A 19,378-nucleotide genomic window follows, 5' to 3' on the forward strand; every position below is an offset into this window, starting at 1 on the left:
AGAAGTGTCAGAGGTGGGGACTGAGTTAGGGTCTCTCCCAGCTCTTCTACAAAGTGAAGCGGCAGCAGGGCTAATCTCCGGTCATTTTTCTGAGATCTGATCCGTTTACCTGGGCTTTTGCATGTAAAAGGACGTGGGGGAGCTAGGGGAGGGGGGCGCACTAATGTGGTCTCACTTTCTGGCCGAAGTCACTGGAGACCCCGAGGAAGCAGCATGGGCCAGGCGAGCTCCGTCACAGGCTCGGAGCCAGGGCCTCCTTTCACTCCGGGGCCTCGTAGGCCATCTCGCTGTCCTCGCTCCAGTGTTTGCCTGTCCTCTTCTTCCGGTTCCTCTCGGCCATGACGACGGCAGCAACCACGGTGATGCAGACGGTGAAGGTAATGACCAGCACGGTGACCGTCTCGGCCGTGCATAGCTGAGTGTCCACCAGAGCCAGGGGCAGGTTCTGCAGGACAGGGGGCTCCAGGCAGGTCACGTTGCTGTAGGCATCCAGAATCAGCCAGGGCACCCTGTGCAGCTTGCCAAAGACCCTCTGCAGGTCGCAGTCACACACCCAGGGGTTGTGGGCTAGCGTGATGTAGGTGCTTGGGGTCTGGATGGAGAGCAAGGTTCTGAAGCGAATGTGCCCCAGGGCATTGTGGGCCAGGTTGAGGACCGCCAGGCTCTTCAGGGCCGTGAAGACCCCCGGGGCGATGCTCTCAATCTGGTTGCCCTCGAGGTCCAGGACCTCCAGGTGCTGGAGCATGGAGAAGATGCCATTCTGGAGATGCTGGAGCCGGTTGCTCTGGAGGTAGAGCCGTCTCAAGCGCGTCAGGCTCCGGAACGTGCCCGGCTGGACGGAGGCGATGGCGTTGTTCTGGAGGCTCAGCTCCTGCAGCTCCTCGAAGTGCCGGAAGCTGTGGGCCTTGAGCTCCCGCAGCCGGTTGTAGGCCAGGCTGAGCTCCCGCAGCTCGCCGAGGCCGGTGGAGAAGCCACTCCCAAGCGCAGAGATCTGGTTGTGCTGCAGCTCCAGGTTCCGAAGGCTCTCCAGTGCGCCGAAGGCCCCCTCGCCAACCAAGCTGATGTGGTTGCCTCCCAGGAGCAACACCTGCAATTTCCACAGGAACCTTAGGGAGGGGCCTGGAACTTCGAGCAGGCGACCCCCAGACAGGTCCAGGTGCTCTGTTTCTGGGGGAAAGGAGAGCGGGCCGGTCAAGTTCACCCCAGAGCAGTTCACTGACCGGGACCTCTCCTGGCAGAGGCAGGGTCCGTGACACGGATAATGAAAACTGGGCTCCAGGAGGGAAAGCAGTGCTGACATCCAGCAGAGGAAGCCCCCGGACATCTTCAGGCTCTGGCTGCACGGTCCCATGGATCCGTCTAGGGGAAATGAGGTGGCCGGCTCTGAGGAGCGCCTTGTACCTGAAACATGGTCCTTGGGTAGTTAACACAAGTGAATTTTAATACGAATGTAGCCTTATTTGTTTATTTATTCATTTGCAGCTAGAAATTTAGCAAGAAAGCTAAGCAGTGAGACGAAGAGCTGAAAACGTAGCTAAAAAAGCCAAAACCATCGTGGGAAAACGGGAAACAGCACCAGGATGCGGGGAGGCAGTGTGGACCTGAGGCAAGAACACTGGCCTTCCAATCAGAAGACCTAGATTGGAATCTCGGATAACCTGTGTGACCTTGGAAAATCACTTGGCCTCTCTGGGCCTCAGTTTCCACATCCATAAAATGAGGGGGTCAGACTAGATGGCCACTGCAATTTCTTCCAGCTCTGAATCTAAGACCCTAAATGTAGCTAGAAAGCTGGGAATCAGTTAGAAAGTGAAACCACTAAATGGAAAGGTAGCTATAGCTGCAAAGCTGGGAATCTAATAAGAAAGGTCAAAATTTAGCAAAAAAGTGAAAACTCTAGCTAGAAAGCATAGAAACATAGATTTAGAGTTGGAGGAATCCAACCCCTTTATTTTACAGATGAGGCACGGCTTAAGTAGTTTGCCCTGGTTCAGGCAGCTAGTCAGTGTCTGAGTGGGGATTTGAACCCAGGTCTTCCCGACTCCAAGTCCAAAGCGCTAGCCAAGATAACATGCTGCCAATAAAGCCATAACTTGTGAGGTGGCTGCAAACCTAGGATTCCAGAAGGCTTGAACGCTAGCCAGAAGGTGTGAAAATTATGGCATTGCAGCATCTAGGAGATGGTATAGAGTTTAGACGCCACTTAGTCCAGTCTGCTTCTACTCACAAATGCTTTCTCCCTTTCCCCCATCAGCCTCCGCTTGGACGCCCCTGCTGTCTCCCATTCCAGCATTCTAGCCCATTCCAGTTTTGGGAGTTCTAACCAGAAGGAGGGTTTTCCTGACATCAAGCCACAGTCTTGGTCTCTTTGCCCTTGGTTCTGCTCACTGGGGTCAAACACGATGGGCTTTCAGATCCTTGTAATCAGTCACTTGAATTCTTAGAGGGTTGCCTGGCACCCTGCCTTGCCTTGTCCTTGTCAGAGGCAAACTGGAAACCTGGCCCCCTTTTCTATCACCACCTGTTAGTCCTTAATTCTTGGTTTCCTCTGCCTCCTACCCACCTTCCGGTTCCTATGCTACTGGACACCCCTGGAAGAGGTCACGCCACAGTGCCAAGTGGGGCCACTATAAGCCCAAACTCTATAATCTCCATCAGACCCTCCCTGTTGCACGGCACTCCCTGTTTTTGAAGAGCTGTCATTCCAATGGGGGGAGATGACACCATCATTACAGGAACACTGGAGATGTATCCTGAGCATGTAACGGTAATCTGAACCGGGGAGGCATTAGCAGCTGAGAAAGGCCTCCTGAATAAGGTGGAATGTGAGGTGAGAAAGCCAGGAAGCCAGGAGAAGGAAGTGAGGATGGAGAATATTCCAGGCATGGGACACAGCCAGGGCAAGGCATGGAGACGGAGTGTTGTGTGAGAGGAACAGCAAGAAGGTTGGTGTAGCCAGATGGTAGAGTGAGGGAAAGTGAAGAAAGCATAAGAAAACTAGAAAGGTAGAATGGCAGGCGGGGCAGTAGGGGAATAGATTGATATAACCTATCCAGGGACAATGGCAGAGGTAATTTGATCTTGGTTTGTGGTTCGGGAGCCTGGGGGTGGGCTAGAAGAGTTGTTGAGGAGGAGGAGGGGGAAGAGATGATGGGGGAGGCAGAAGGGAAGCAAAACGTAGCTGGGGCTTGTCCTGAAATAGTGGTTTGGGAGAGGTGGTCACCAATCAGGAGAGCAGGGCCCAGGGTGGCGAGACTTCTGTCAAAGGGGAGGGATGGCTGGAGAGGAGGGAGTGATGTCGGAGCTGGCTTGGGCTCTTTCTCATCCTCCAAAGCCAGTCAGTTGCCACATTTTGATGTCTTTATCTTCAAAACATCTCTTGGATCTGATTCCTCTCCACACACAAATACCACCTTCGTTCAGGACCTCATCCCCTCTCCCCTAGATTGTTGCAATAACCTTGTTGATATCTGTGGCTCAAGTCTCTCCCCACCACAGAGCATCACACACAGGCATGCGCGCACACACACATGCACACATGCGCATACATATGCACACAGAAATGCACACACATGCACACACACACACACACACACACACACACACTACCAGGGATTTTCCTGAAGTTCAGATGTGACCATGTCAGTTACCTCCTCTAGGATGGCCGCTAGGACAGGAGAGGAGCTCCTTTGTCCAGTGTTGAATGGACAGCTCTGCTCCCAGCCTCTCTTTCCAGCCTGTCCTGCACCCGAGGATCCAGCCAAACTGGCCTGCTCCCTGTTCCTGGCATGAGATACTCAATCTCTCATCCCCGTGCTGTTGTACCGGCAGTCCCCCCTGCCTGGGATGCCCTCCCTTCTCTTTAAAATGCAGCTCAGACTCGGTCTTTGGCCAGAATCCTTTCCTGATTCCTCTAACAGCCTGTACCTCACTCCAAGCTGCCTCGCATTCGTACCTACTTTGTCCGTATGTCCTGTAGATACTTTAGGTTGGTTCCTGTTGTCTCCCCACTTGAAAGTGAACTCCTCGTGAGCAGGGGTTGTTTCCTTTTTTGTGTCCCCACAGCCCAGAGTGGTACCTGGCACATCGTAGGTGCTTAATAAATGCGTGCCGACTGGTTAATCGGTGACCTCGTCAGCTCCCATTATAGATCCTCATCAAGCTCCATCTCCACCCCTGGTCAATGCAAACTTGGTTTCCAGCGTCTATGGTCTCATCTGGGAGAGTTCTCCCTGCAGCGGGTAGAGTGCTGAATTTGGAGTCCAAGGAGTTGGATTGAAATCCTCCCTCAGCCACTTACGATAAGGACCACCACGGGTAGGCCTCAGTTTCCCCAGGTGTGGGTGAAGGGGCTGGGCTAAGTGGCCCAGAGGTCCCTCTCAGCCTTTAGTCTGTGATACAACTCACACCCGAACAATCGTCAGATGCAGTAACAGGCCATAGATGCATTGGAGAGGGGCAGCGAGATCGCCAAGCGTCCTTACCTTTGCTGCTGCCTGGTAAATTCTCCTCGGCCCCTTCTATCCTCAGGCTGCCCAGATGGGAAAAAGAGCTGGGGTTGGAGCTGGCTGAGGGAGGGGTGCTGAGAGTCTGACACTGGTGAGTGATTGCTGGGGAAAGCTTGAATAATTTAGAGAGCCCGAGGCGGCAAGGCGGGTCGCTGAGCCGGGCCACCTGAGCGCAGCTTTGCTGCACATTTGACAAAGCATCAGCAGCAAGGAAAACAGATCTCCTGGACCTGCAGCCAGCCTTCCCAGAGCCAGCCTTTTACCAGTGATCCACAAAGGCAGGGCATTTGGATCCTGGCTCCAGAGCCCTCGAGGTCCAGCCGGCGCTTAGGCAGCAGCTAGAGGGGTCTCCAGAGTCCAGACTACCACTATCCATGAGATGGCGAGCAGGGATGAATGTGGATGCTTGAGGAGAGAAGAGGACCAGAGAACTCAGTTCCCCCACTATGACCTCGGACAAGTCCCTCCAGACCTCAGTTTCCTCTTTTGTACATATGAGACCTCTTAGGTTCTCCAAATCCCAGGGAGGGCAGCACCTGGAACATGAGACTGACTATGCATGGGCCGTGGTCAGCTCTGTCTGTGGCTCTGCAATCTCATCCAAGGTTGCTCCCTCCAGCGGTGCAGTCATCCAGACCTGCTGGTCCTGCGTTTGTTGTAAGGAGTCAGTCCCTGTCCTGTAACATGTGTCCCAGGGTAGTACAGGAGCACCACCGCCCTTGCTTGGATACATGTTCTTCTTTGAAGTTCCTCGGTAGTAATGTGTTGCTGCCTATTCACACCCACCATGCCCCTCTCCACTGTCCTCTGGGTACAGCTAGGAAGACTGAGAAGCTGAGCTTTGGGTACAAGAAGGCAGCAGCTACAGGCACCAGCCTCTGTCCCATAATTACAATGGCCAGCGGCTGTAAAACACTTCAAGACTTGCAGTGCTCTTTCATTTGGTCCTTACAACAACCCTGTGAGGTTAAGTGTTGTTATTATCACCATTTTAGAGATGGGGAAACTGAGGCTGAGAGGTTAATCGACTTGCCCAGGGTCACACGGCTAAGTGAGTGTCTGAGGCAAGATTTGAATTCAGGCTTTCTATGTGAGGGAATAATCAGTATTGAAAGGGTTGTGGGAAGAGGCACACCAAAGCATTTTGGGTGGAGCTTTGAATTAGTAAAAACATTTTGAAAAGCAGCCCGGAATTAGTGACCAAAATGTCCAGGGGTAGCTGGGTGGTGCAGTGGATACAGCGCTGGGCCTGGAATCAGGAAGACCTGAGTTCAAAGCTGGCCTCAGACCCTTGCTAGCTGTGTGACCCTGGGCAAGTCACTTCACCCTTTTGCCTCAGTTTTCTCATCTGTAAAATGAACTGGAGAAGGAAATGGCAAACCACTTCAGTACCTTGGCAGAGAAAACCCCAAATGGGGTCATGGAGAGCCTGACATGACTGAAAAATGACTCAATAACTATCACCGCCACCGTGAATAGATGTCCTACCCCCTTTGACCCAGAGACCCATATGCTAGACATACAGTCAGAAGAGCTCACCGATGGCATATAGACACCAAAATGTTTGCAGCAGAAAACAGTTGGACGCAACGTGGATGCCCATCTGTTGGTGAATGGCGGGTGAACTAGTGGAGTATATCTGTGCTGTAAGGACTGCTGAGTGGGACGGGTCTAGAGAAGCCCAGGAAGGCTTAGATGAATGGATGCAAAAGGAGGTCAGCAGAGCCAAGAAAATGAGGTCCACTGTGACCACAAAAAGGTTCTCCACAAAACATAGAGAAGGAGCATTGCCAAGTCAGTCAGCCAGGACGAGCGCAGCCCCAAGACCAGCGGGGAGAGGAGGACATGTGGGAGGGGAAGGGGAGGCCTGTGGCTCTAAAACCTTCCCGAGGCTGTCGCCTTTTTTCCAGGCGTTGATTTGTTTTGTGACTTTTTTCTTTTCTTTTTTAAAAAACATTTTTTTTTGTTCTCTGAGAGGGGGTATGGGAGAGATACCTGGGAGTTTAGACGATGTAAAAAAAAAAAGAGTTCAACACAACTTATTAAAAAAGTAAAAAGAATGGTAGTGTTCTCTTTGCTCCTTGGCGGGGGGGGGGCATCCTGGGCAAGCCCTGCCCCCTGTTGAAGCCTCAGTTTCCTTCTTTCTAAAATGAGGACGTTGGACTACAATGTTCTGAGTTCTCTCCTACCCTAATGATTCTGGGCAGTGGGGGAAGCTTCCCAGGTTTTTTTATTCCGTGTGTGCTGACGTCAGTCGAGAACTCAGCCAATCGACGAGTATTTTAAAAGCGCCTACTGTGTGCCAGACACGGCACCGGGGCTGGGACACAAAGATACAGAGTGAAATGGTCCCGACTTTCAAGGATCTTACAGGGGAGGGTTTGAAATGTGTCCCTTGGGAAGACTGACCTGGAAGGAAGGAGGAGCCCTGATGGGAGGGCCCTGGTACATGGGTGGTACAGCTGCAGATTGCTCAGAGCTCTTAGCTCGGGAGAAGAGACGCCGCCTTGCAGGCAGTGCCCAGTGCAGTGCTTTGCACACAGTAAGTGCTTAATAAATGCATGTTGGGCAGCAGCGAGTGAGGCTGCCTCCCACTCTGCCACACGTTGGCAGGGACTAAGCCAGAATCCCAGGCAAAGTTCCCAGTCAGTCAATTGGCCCTAGGGCATGGCCAACAAGAGAAGATGGAAAATCAAGGCATTTCAGGGAAGCTCCCGTACAAAGCCAGCAGCCAGCCTGATTTTAATAATTAGGAGGATCAACTGTTTTCAAAGTTGTTTGCAAAGTGCTTTCCTGAGACATGCCCAGAGGTATGAAGCATTTTCCCATTTTGACTGATGGGAAAACTGAGGCAAAGTCTTACCAAGGCCCCAGAGCCTCCCAAGAATTAACCAGACTCATTCCTTCTCTGGGCCCAATCCAGTTCCCCTCCTCCCCAGGGATGGGGCTTGTCCCAGGGTCTGACCTTCTTCTAGTGGCTTCACCTCCTCCTCACTCCTGGCTCCCTTCAACAGCATCAGACCTTTGGGAAAAGGATCTGTGATGGCTGGAGAAAGGGGAGTGTACAAATAAAAGACGTTTTGTGGAAAATAGAAAAATGATCACATTGGCTGGCTAGTGACGGTGTGTGAAGCACTTTACTGACACCTCGTGCGGGCCTCACTACTACCCTGGGAAGGAGGTGGCATTATTAGCTCCATTTTACATATGAGGAAGCTGAGGAGGATGGAGGCAAAGTGACTTGCCCAGGGTCACACAGCTAGAAAGCGTCTGAGGCCGGATTGGAACTCAGGTCTTCCTGCCTCCAGGCCCAGAAATCCGTCCACTGCGTTCCTTAGCTGCCCTTTGTGAAGTCTGCGGCCCAGCTCACTACATGGCTCCCTTGCTGTTCCTTGGCCCTGACGTTCCGTTTACCCTCTCCATGCCTTTGCACTGGTTGGCACCTGCAGGCTGAGGACAGCGGGTGGGAAGGACCTGGGAGAGGCCTGCTGGGCTTAGCATTCACCACTAGATGGAGCCAGGAGACAAGGGACGGAAAGGTTGTGTGGGCTGGGAGCTCATTTCTAGCCTGTTGAGGTTTTCAGCCTGGGAGGAGGCTGTGAGAGGCTGATCACTCCCATCCTACAGAGAAAAAACAGAGGAGGAGGGGAAAGGGCCATGGAGCCTAGCTAGATTTGGAGCCAGAAGGCACCCCAGGGTCACTGAGGCCAACCTCCCCATTTTAAGGTTGCATAAAGGGAAGTGACTTACCTAAGGCCACTTGGGCAGTAATCAGCAGAGCTGGGATTTGAATTCAGGTCTTTGGATTCCAAATTCCACGCCCCTTCCATTGCACCCTGCTGTCTCCATGCTACTTCGTCCAGGGGGAGAGGGAAAGGGGCAGGAATTGAGGCTAGGATAGAAGGAATAAGGCTTGGGCGGAGGGAGAGCTGGCTTTTGCTCCTAGACTCAGAGGGTCTGGTCCTGGAAGGGAACTGAGGAATCCTCGAATCCAACTCTCTTGTGTCCCAGATGTGGAAGCTGCTGAGTCAGGACTTGAACCCAGGCCCTGTGACTCCGAATCCCTGACTCAGACCAGCTCAGGTGCTTGAGGCCTTGGCTCAGCCTTTTTAGCCCAGTGTTTCTGGGCTCAGGGAGGCTCCTTTTCCCCTAGAATGGGAGGGAGTCAAGGCAGAGGTGAGAGGCTCGGACACTTAGGAGAATGCATCTCACCTGCCTCTGAAAGTCCTTCTCCTCTGGGGGCCGTGAAGGTACCTACTACACACAGACCAGCAGGGTGACCGCCCATCGGTCAGGGCCAGGCGGGGCCTGGAGGGAAGGAGGGCGTCGGGGGCTCAAAGCCAGAGGCACACAGGCCCCATCACACACAAGCCTGCGGGGCAGGAGCTCACACGGGCACACAAGTCCGCTGATCACCACACGTCAGGCCCTTGGGCCAAGGGGGTCCAATGACCGGGTGCTGAGAGGGTCACATGGAGCACCGTCTGCCTATCTGTCTATCTATCCATCCACCCATCCATCTGTCTGTCTATCAAGTCAGCCGTCCTATCTATCTATCTGTCTGTCTGTCTGTCTGTCTATCCAGCCATTAATCTATTTATTTGGTCATCTATTTATTTAAAACCTTTTCTTGTAACCCCAGCACTTAGTGCAGTGCCTGGCACATAGTAGGTGCTTAATAAATGTTTGTTGACTGATGATTACCACACAGTGAAACCTCTCAAAGGCTCCTCATGGTCACACACAGAGAGTGAGGCTGCCTCAGAGGTGGGAGGGCTTGTACTCCTTTCCTTTACTTCCCTAACACCCCTCTCACTGTAAGTCTTGGAGTCAAGGTTGCAGAGCACTTAGTCAGGAAGCTCATAGAAGGGTCCCTGATCTAGCCACAGACATTCCTTCCATGGAGCCTCGAATGCCACTCCAGTAATTCTAGTGAATTTCAAGCTTCATGTATCTTAAGCGTATTACATACCATGGAAAGGCCATTTTCTTTAAAGAATGCAGAAACAATGGAGGAGGAAGGTTTATTGTGGAGGGGAGATGATAAAAACCACAAGAACATAGGCCACAATACCGAACCCCAGGGGGGACTGCTTTGTGCTGCCTTCATCCTCCTGGGCACTTGGTCCTTCTGCTGCCACTTCACTGTTAATAGAGACAGAGAAGAAAGAGGCAGGTGAAGTGCTGGGGGCAGGGGCGGGGCTTGTCTTAGAATTCATTCACTCATCGATTGATTGATTCGTGTCTGCACGTCCCCTCGGTGGGGCAGGGGGGCCGCGTGTTGGAATCCACCCCTCAGAGGTCCACAGCAGACAGGCCCAGGAGGCCCAGCTGGTTCTGCATGACCTGGCCCATGGTAGATGTTTGCTAACTATTTGGATCAGGCTCAATAGTCTGGGGGATGCTGTTAAAAAGATTCCTGGGCCCGGCACCACTTTGGCTATACCCCTGGGGATGTGCTGAGTGGGATCCACGTGCTTCTGTCTATGTTGGTAGTATGTCTGCATGGAGATAGGGAATCTAGAGCGTGGGATGGAAGGTGAGGAGTCACAGATTCCAAGTCCTTTCTTGTACGCTGTGTGTGTATGATATAGTTATTTATATTTACATAATCTATTTATATCTTCAGCATATTACAGTTACTGTATATTGATGTGTCTATTGCATATACATACATGCCCACATATGTATTTGTAGAAACACACAGATGGGGGAGAGGGAGCACACTGGGGGAGGACCAGTATGTCCCAGATTTTAATTCTTGTTCCCCTTTTTACTAATTATGGATTACTGAGCAGACTACTTAAGCTCTTTGAAGCTCAGTTTCCTCATCTGGAAAAGGGGGCTATGTTCATCTCACAGAATCCACAGGATTCAAAGCTAAGCAGGACCTTGGAGATCATCTATCCCATCCCTCCTCATTTTATAGATGAGGGAACTGGGGTCCAGTAAGGTCAAACATTACTTGTCCAAGGTGACTTAGGTAGTAAGTTACAGAGATGAAACTCAAATCTAGCTCCTTCAACTTCAAAGCCAGGGCTCTTTTTTCTAGAGTGCAGTTATTGTGAAGATCAAGTGGGATTTTACATACATGCACACACACATATGTATGTATATATGTGCTTACTGATTAATTGGTCACTATGATACATATATACACACTTATTGTATATATATGTATGTATTATATATGTGTATATGTATGTGTGTGTATATATGTATATACACATGAATCTATCTATATATGCGACCAATCAATCAGTAAGCATTTATCCAGGCACTGTGCTAAGTGCTGGGGATAAAAAAAAAAAGCCAGTCCCTGCCCTCAATGTGGGGGGGGGCGGGGGTTAGACACAAGTAAACAAATAAATACAAACAAACTCTAGACAGGATAAATGGGAAATAATGAAGAGGGGGAAGGCACCAGAATCAGAGAGGATTGGAAGGCTTCTTGTAGAAGATGGGATTTTAGCTGGGACTTGAAGGCAGCAGGGAAGCTGGGAGGCAGAGAGCAGGCGGAGTGTGGGGGCGGAGCCAGAGAAGACGCCTGGAGTCAGGAGATGGCAGTTTGTGTGTGAACAGCCCGGGGTTAGTGACACCAGATAGAGGAGTATGTGCTGGGGAGTAAGGTGTATGAAGACTGGAAAGGTGGGAGGGGGCAGGTCATGATGGCCAGACCAGCAGTTTAGGAAGATTGTTGTGGCAGCTGAGTGGAACACAGAGTGGAGTGGGCAGAGACTTAAGGCAGGGACTCCATCCACCAGACTACCACAATAGTCTGAGTGTGAGATGATGATGATGATGACCTCTCCTAGGGTCAAAGAGAAGGGGGAGCACATGAGAGATGTTACAAAGGGAAAATCAACAGACCTTAGCAACAGACTGGATATGAAGGGCATGGGGTGAGAAATAGTGAGGATGACCCCTAGTTTGCAAGGCTGGGTGATGACTGAGAGCATGGTAGTGACTTCAACAGTAACAGGGAAGCTTGGAAAAGGGGAGGGTTTGGGGAAAGAGACTGAATTCGGTTTGGGGCACGTGGAGTTTAAGGTGTGTATGGGACAGCCAGCTAGAGCTTTCTAATAGGCAGCTGGAGATGCGTCGGGAAGTTGGGAAAGAAGTTAAGCCTGGATTAGTCCATCTGAGAACCCTCAGCATAGAGATGGTCATTGACTCCATGGGAGCTGAGAGATCACCAAATGAATTAGGGAAGAGGAAGAAGAGGGCCCAGGACAGAGCCGGGCAGACACCTACGTTAGGGGGCACAGCACAGGAGCCTGAGGAAGGATGGTCAGAGAAGTAGAAGGAGAACCTGGAGAGAAGAGAGTATCATGGAGAAGAGGGTGATTGACAGGCAAAGGCTGCAGAGAAGTAGGGAGCATCCAGTCAGCATGAAACATGTGGGTAACTAGAAGGTGTCATTATCAGGAAAAGCTGGTTTTGGGACCCATCTTCCATCCAGCCTCTGCCTGACCTCACTGGTTTTGCCCAACTGGGGTGATGGTTGGGTAGGGGCATGTAGAGGAATGAGTGGTTGGAATATGCAGCCTCTTCCCCAGCCTCTAGGGTTATAAAAATCAAATCAATCCTAAAAGTCTGTGACATTTGTTATTTCCGCCATGCTACGGCTGGAGACTAAAGCCCAAGACATTCCATTGAGTTCACTTACCTATTCAAAGACACTGTACCGATTCCAATCATTCTGGCGTCTTCCGCTTCGGGGAGGAAACACCTCCACATCCCTGATGCCTTTAAAAGAGAGTAGAGACACTTAAGTCCTGCTTACTCCCAGGTTTTAAGCATGAGGAATTCCAGCCTTGCTTCGAGTGATGGCCACGCACTTGGAGTACGCGCAACATGTCTTGCAAGGGGACAGCTTTGGAAGGAGTGGAGCTCATAAGGAGGAGCGCTCTGGTCTAGTTTTTTTTAAAGTTTTATTGTTTCATAGCTGTGATTTCTGTGACCTTGATTAAAACTGTGAGTTCTGGCCCATCAGAAGAATGGTCATGTATGTTTGTCATATGGCAGAGCACGTGATAACTCACCCAGTGACCTCTGATAAAGCAGCTCACTCCGGGATTCATCGCTGTCTACATCTGCAAAATAGGGACTGTCATAATTGGCCCAAAGCTACTCAGACTTCTCAGAGATGTGCCCATCGACATGGTGGGCATGATACAGATCCTTGTAAAGGCCTTACGAGGTTTGGGCACTGGGCTAGGAACTGAGGCTATGAAGGCAAAGGTGAAGGTCCTTGCCTTCAGGAAGGTCATCCACTAATTTTTAAATCCTCTGCGTGTGAAGTTCCCAGTGAGGCAATCCCTGGACAGATGCAGAGCTTGGCCCTCCAGGGCAGAGTCAGGAGTAGTGGGTGACTGTTGTTAAGTCGTTTCAGTTGTGTGCGACTCTCGGTGGCCCCATTTGGGATTTTCTTGGTAAAAATACTGCAGTGGTTTGCCATTTCCTTCTCCAGCTCGTTTTACAGAAGAGGAAACTGAGGCAAACAGGGTTAAGTGACTTGCCCAGGGCCACTCAGCTAGTGAGTGTCCGAGGCCAGATTTGAACTCAGGAAGACCAGTCCTTCTGATTCTAGACCTGGTACTCTGTGCACTATGGCACCACCTAGCTGCCCCTGTTGAGGACATTGGGATTAGACACTCACTGTATGACCCTTGCCAAGTCACTTAACCTCTCTTGGTCTTAGTTTCCCCATCTGTAAAACAGGGATAATAAGAGAACCTGTGTCACCTGAGAATCAAATTGGATGAAATAGGTTGGCAAAGTGCCATATAAGCCTCCAGGTGCTATATAAAGGTTAGTGATGATGGCGATGATGTAGAGGAGGGTCCGGTGTGGACTAGAGCACGTGGCCTGTGAGCTCCCTTCTGACCCTGACATTCATAATCACATGAAGAGCAAACTGCTAATAAAATGTGTCTTTGGAGTCTCCTGTCAGAAAGGTACCACCCTGATCTCGAGACCATCACCCCTGGCCCCCAAATCCCTGCTTACCTCTCATGTAATAGCTTCTCCAGTTGTATGATCCCAGTCTGCCCCCAAAAATCTAGACAAAGGCAGAAACGAGGAGAGAGATGCACATAGACATGCAACCAGACCCAACCAGCAAGGCTCTCCCAGGCTGCAGGAGGCCTTTTGGGGGGCAAGGCAGGGTATTACGGCTGAGCTCTTTGACAGACATCCCTGGGCCAAGTTATAATAGAGCATTTTTGTCCCGAGGATCAGAGATTTCACCGGTTGGTTCCTCCTCACCAATGAAGAGCCAGACCTCAACAGCTTAGCATATGTTCTGTGCAGAGTGATGGAGGTTAAAAGTCAGCAGCCCACTTGGTTGTCTGAGATGAGCCGCCTCACACTTAGCTGGGTGCGGGGTGAACAGCCCTCACCAGACTCAGCCTCTATGGGGCAGCCTTCAAGGACTTAGGGACATACCTCCAGGCCGTGCCGAGGCTTGGGAAAGGGCTCAGTAGAAGGGATCCTTACTGAACCACAGTCATGCTGAGGGAGGAGGGGGGCAGCTCCTTCTCCTGGCAGAACCAGGGGCAGTGGAGGGAAGGGTGAAGGCTGGATATCACTGTCGTGAAGGCTCCCTTCACGTGAGCTGCCTCAAAGAGAACCGGGCCCCTCCAGAAGGGGAGGGAGCCCCCTACTTGGAGAATCTGCAGGCGGAGCCTGGTGCTGACCAGGAATTCTGTGGAGTCAGGAAGGGGCCAGAGGCACAGGAATCTGAGCATAGCAGTACAGCTACCTAGACATCAGAGGCAAGTACTCTGCCCAGCTCGGCCTGGGCACGTGCAGGTATGCCAATGAATGCCAAAGGCATTGGTTATAATGCTGGCAAAAAGCAATAGAATGGGAAAGAAATTGGGCCTTTTGTCTGAGTGACCTTTGGGGAGGGGGGAGTTAAGACTGATGTCCATCAGCAACACGGGGTTGGGAGGAGAGAGGGTCCTGTGTACTGAAGGTGAAGTCCCGGGTTTTGGGGAGGGGGTGTGGCTTGTTGTGTTTTGGCCACGCTGGCTTTTCAGAGTCAAATTGGCCGACGAGCATTTACACGGAACCAGCTTTATGTCATTTCCAGCCCTGATGCCCATCAGAGGGTGGGTCAGGAACACCACCATGGCCTGTCTACACCTGGTTACTTTATCCAGGTGTGTTTATTACACAACTTTTCTGCCCCTGGGAGAAGCGCAAATCCTGAAAGAGGCGCGGTGGCCAGGGCTGCACGCACCGCTCTGGCTCACCTCTTCACTGCTACTGGAATCGGAGCTGGGGAAGGCACGGAGGCAGCGGACCCACACGTTCCGCACCTGCTCAGCGGAGATCTCTACGGTGCTTCTGCAAGATGCTGTTGGCTGTCAAACATGGACAGAAAAGAACTTCCAGAAAGACGATGCTCTCCAGGAAGGGGCGAAGGGGAGGAAGGGTGTGCCCAAGCTGGCACGCCCTCTTCTAACGCGGCTCTAGTCCTGACTGTTCAACTGTGTCCACCTTTGCTGCCCCACCAGCTCGCCTCCTCCCTCACTTTTTAGCTTCCTTTTATGTGGGTTTGGTGTGTGTGTGTGGGGGATATGTAAGTCACCCACCCAGACCATGATAGTACATGCCAGGCAAGGGTGTACCCAGGACACGCCAGTGTAGACACCTGCTGTTCCTTAGCCACGTAGTCTTTCAGTTTCCAACCCCTTCTCCAGGCAAACTGCGTTCGCCTTCAGCTGTTTGGGCCCCCTGACTCTTGTGGGTGAACTCTCGAGCCCCCAAAGAACAACAGCATTTGATGGTGGGACAGGTTTGACCAAAGCAGGCCAGGTGACAAGCTGGCTTACCACGTAATAGCCCCTTTTGAAGTCACAGGAGCTCGGCGGGTTTCCGGACTCTTTCCTACACTCGGTTTCTCGGATCCCGAAGTCTATGTCCATGGTCAGGTCATTCTCGTTCATGAAGTTGACCTTGGGGAAGAGAATCAGTGCAGCAGCCAACGAGATGAGGGTTAGCTATTGGCTGGCTGAGCTGTTGTGCCGAGATGACTGGGAACACACATGCTTCCATTTCCTCCTCCCTCTGATACATTGTATTTATTTTGTTGCTACTTGTATGTGTATGGGTTGTCTCCCCAGATAGACTGTAAGCTCCATGAGGCCAGGCTCTATCTCGCTGTTTTTGTTTCCTCATCAGTGCCTGATGAGGAGGTCCTTAATTAACACCTGTTGACTGGTTGTCATATTATGGAAATCCTTTAACTTCATAGTTAGTCAATAATTCCTTTGAGAGAAAAAGTTAAACTGTACATTTACAGAGTGATTTGGGCCACCCTGAGTTATCCAGCCCCACCTAGGCTGATCTCTGCTGCGCCCAACGTGAACTTTAAGGAGTTTCTCCCCTTACCAGCAGGGTGAGCAATTGGTCTGACGCTAATTATAAGCTTTCTTTATAAACTTACTGTGACCAAACCACTTGGCCTTTCTGTCCCCAGCGTCCTATCTCTATGATGAAGGTGCTGGACTAAATGGCCCCTCCCAGCTCTGACCTTCTGGGTCATTTGGTCCACTCTTCTATCCATTTTGTGAATCTCTTCTACAACACCTCAGACAATCTTTCATTGAGCTTCTGTTTGAATAACTCCAGTGACAGGGGCCTCATTATCTCAAGGAAGCTTTAATTTCTTAAATTTAATTTTTGGACACCTTTAACAGTAAGAAAATTCTTCCTCATGTCAATTTATTATTGATCTGCTTCATGTAATTTTCCCCCATTGGCCTGAGAGCTGGCTGCCCTCTAGAGCCACCCAGATTCAGTCTGGTCATGGAGGCATGACCTTCAGGGGTAGGGAAAGAGGAGAAAGGGGAAATAACGGCTGGAATGGCAAAGGTGAGTGTCAAAGAAAGTAAGACATCACCACAGCAAGTGGGCCTGCAATTCTACATGATCGGACATCCCATTAGAGACGTCTACCGTGGTGGATGGTGAGCTGGTCACCAAGCCAGGAAGACCTGCCTCTGACGCACGCTGGCTGGGTGACCCCAGGCATGCTCAGGACACTCACTGACATTTAAGCTTCAGAGAAGGTGCCCACCTGCCCTGAGAGAGGAAGCTCCTCCCTGGGAGCTCTCCACATTGAGGAAACCCCAGGGCTGGCCCAAATTTTATGTACACACACATACACACACACACACACACACACACAAACACATAATTAGAGGCAGTTCTGGTTTTAAAATTATTTTTAAAGCTGACAAAATTGGCAAAAAGGAAATTGGAATGTAGGAAAAAAAATCCCCCCAAATAAAACCCAACCCAAAGTAGATTAAGAAATCTACTTACTCTTCTAACTGAACTCTTATATGCCCGGAACCAATTTGGGCTTTGAGACTGGGAGTTCACTTTTTCAACCGACGCCCTGAGAGCTTCCCTCATCATGGCTGGATCATAGTCATACACAGGGAAACCTGAATTATGGAAAGATGTCAGACCCTCATGAAGATGGGGAGTCACCAGCTGAGATGGCTAGAAATGAAGAGGCAGCCCCTTCCATTCAAGGCATCCTACCTGAAGAAGACCAGATGTTCATGACAAGAGTAATTATCACCAAGACCTCCATGACTGCCTTCTTTCCAGGACATATAAGTCAGACCCAGAACCAAGGGGGATATTTCTTGTTGGGCTTCCCAAGGCTTAATCTTTCTGGAGATGAAAGTGGTTTTTACAATGTCATCTTACCTCTGAATTTGACCAGGGCCCGTGTCACCACTTTTCAGCAAACAGCTCAGCTCAAACAGAAATCATTGATCCAGGAACAAATATTTGTTGCCAAATCTTTCTCCATGAAAATGTTACAGTATGGAGTGGCCTTTGGAGTTTGGACCTCAAAGGAAGAATTCAGCAGCTCCCTGACCTAACATTAGGAATCAAGGACAACAGCAGATTGTTAAGATGCTCCTAGGATCTCAGATTGAGAACTGGAAGGAGACAGACCATCCAGTCTGATACCTGAGGAAGTGGAGGCCCAGAGAGCAGTTGCTCACTCAACGTCACACAAGAAGTTAGTGTTGGAGGCAGAATTTGAACCCAGGGCTTCTGACTCCAGGGCTTTTCTCATGGTACCAGACTCCTTTCCCATATGACGTTTGATGTAGGTCAGTACTTTGGCAGGTGGGGAAGTGGTCACTGAGAGAATGTTTCCACTGAAGTCCTCCTGGGACCTTTCCTCATGGTGTGGGTTCTTGCAGCCTACGATCGAAGGGAGGACTCTCTGACTGGCCCTGGCAGACCCCCAATGGGTTCTGGGTCTGACAATTGACTCAATATCTGTTACATGAGGACCAGCCTAGAAAAGTACAAAGAAGCACATCCCTAGGCACAGGAAGACTTGCCCAGGGCAGCTGCTAGTAAATGTCTGAGGTGGCAGCTGAACCCTGGTCTTCCTCACTCTAAGCCTAGGTTCTAGGCTCTGCACCAAACTGCCTCAAAGGCACTGTCTGAGAATGGAACATGGGCCTCCCATGTGGTATGTGAAGATAGGTCTCTCCCTCTTTTCTTCTTTCCTGGGAGCCTCTGTCCAGGCAGCCAAATTATTCCAATTTCTTTCTTTTCTGTTAAGAATGTCCCATAGCCTTCTTCCTGTTCTCTCCCCTGCTGGCTGGTACTGAGGCCTCTGCCTGATTCCATTCTCAGAGGCCTTGAGTGCTGAATGTCTTCTATGGGGGGTTTTTCTGGGGTTGGTTCTCAGATCCTGTGGTTCACTTCCCCATCTTGCAAAGGCATCACTACATTTCCTCTCCTTTCTCCTTTCTTCTTTTCGTGCTTGTATGTGAGAACTCATAGAATTCATGGTCTCATGGCTCTCCATGTTGAACACATGCATCTGAGCTAATGTTGATATGAACTTTGAATGGTTCTGGATTTATGTGTTTTCACCGAGTGATAATTTCACCAAAGTAGTCCATGGGTTCTCGAGTTAGTTCTGTGATCTACTCATTTTGTTTCAGTCATTTTTGAAGGTATGTATATGGAAAAGAAAGAGAGAGAGAGGGTGGGGTTCCTGGGGGAGATACTGGGAGTCCTTTATTTCCAGGACATTGTTGCCAAATGATCCTGAAGACTTGGGAAGGGCTTAATGGGAAGGAGGATGGAGCCTTAGAAGGTTCTCGCCTCCCTTCCATCAGAAGATCATTACCCATACTGTTTCTCAACAGGTCAGATCTCCCAGAGTGATCTCCCTGAATACTATGGCCTCATGAAGTTTTCTAATCCCCCAAGCTAGAAATGATTTCTCTCTCCATGAACTCCCAAAGCCCACCATGAGCCATAGCCTGAAGTAAGCTAAGTCCAATGGCCAGGATGGGTCCCAGGTACAGGTGGGCAGGAACCTAGGGATGGGAGTGCAGAAGGTCCACCATCTTCCTTGACTTTCTGTTTTAGTCCATGATGTGGAGATGAGTACACCCAACTTTCAGCCATCCCTTTCTGTGGACTGAGTCTGTATAGTCAAGCTCCACTCTAAAGATCTGTGAGGAATCACAGAGGAGGGCTAGGAAGTTATCAGAGGCAAGTGTCTCCACAGAAGAGTACTTAGGGTAGCTTTTTCCATTTTATTCTATGTAAAACAAACCGTTTAGCCACCGCATTCCACATCTTTGAATTTATGAATTCAGTGGGAAGTGGATTGAGAGAGGAGAAGCCAAGGATGGAGTGGGGGGGGGGTCTGAGCTTTGAAATGAGGGAAAATGTTACATTTTAATATTCGAACAACATTCTTTGCATGTCCTAGATTATCTTCAAACCCAGTCAGCGCTGGGCTAAATTCAAGTCACTGGAGCACTCTCACCATCGTGTGGGCATCACCGTGGAAAATC

General features: G+C 50.5%; 2 protein-coding genes across 3 annotated transcripts; both read right to left on the reverse strand.

The window, feature by feature from the left end:
- Positions 1-259: 259 nt before the first annotated feature.
- On the reverse strand, positions 260-1,351 carry LOC114039589 (leucine-rich repeat-containing protein 15-like). Its single transcript, XM_027857414.1, has one exon. It carries the CDS (start codon positions 1,349-1,351, stop codon positions 260-262), a length of 1,092 nt encoding a protein of 363 aa, XP_027713215.1.
- An 8,142-nt stretch (positions 1,352-9,493) lies between these two features.
- Positions 9,494-17,268, reverse strand: SPP2 (secreted phosphoprotein 2). Of its 2 annotated transcripts, XM_027857462.1 has the most exons (8): positions 17,073-17,264; positions 16,848-16,972; positions 15,353-15,475; positions 14,771-14,881; positions 13,521-13,572; positions 12,554-12,604; positions 12,178-12,257; positions 9,494-9,653 (listed from the first exon to the last, which is right to left on the reverse strand). In XM_027857462.1, the coding sequence occupies exons 1-7, from the start codon at positions 17,122-17,124 to the stop codon at positions 12,178-12,180; spliced, it is 594 nt and encodes a 197-aa protein (XP_027713263.1). In that variant the 5' UTR covers positions 17,125-17,264; the 3' UTR covers positions 9,494-9,653. The 2 variants fall into 2 exon arrangements, with proteins under 2 accessions (XP_027713263.1, XP_027713264.1); XM_027857463.1 differs by lacking the exon at positions 12,554-12,604 and having other exon boundaries at positions 17,073-17,268.
- Between the last annotated feature and the right edge of the window lie 2,110 nt (positions 17,269-19,378).

Source organism: Vombatus ursinus, unplaced genomic scaffold (assembly GCF_900497805.2).
Source record: "Vombatus ursinus unplaced genomic scaffold, bare-nosed wombat genome assembly UNPS02012147.1, whole genome shotgun sequence".
Classification (NCBI taxonomy): domain Eukaryota; kingdom Metazoa; phylum Chordata; class Mammalia; order Diprotodontia; family Vombatidae; genus Vombatus; species Vombatus ursinus.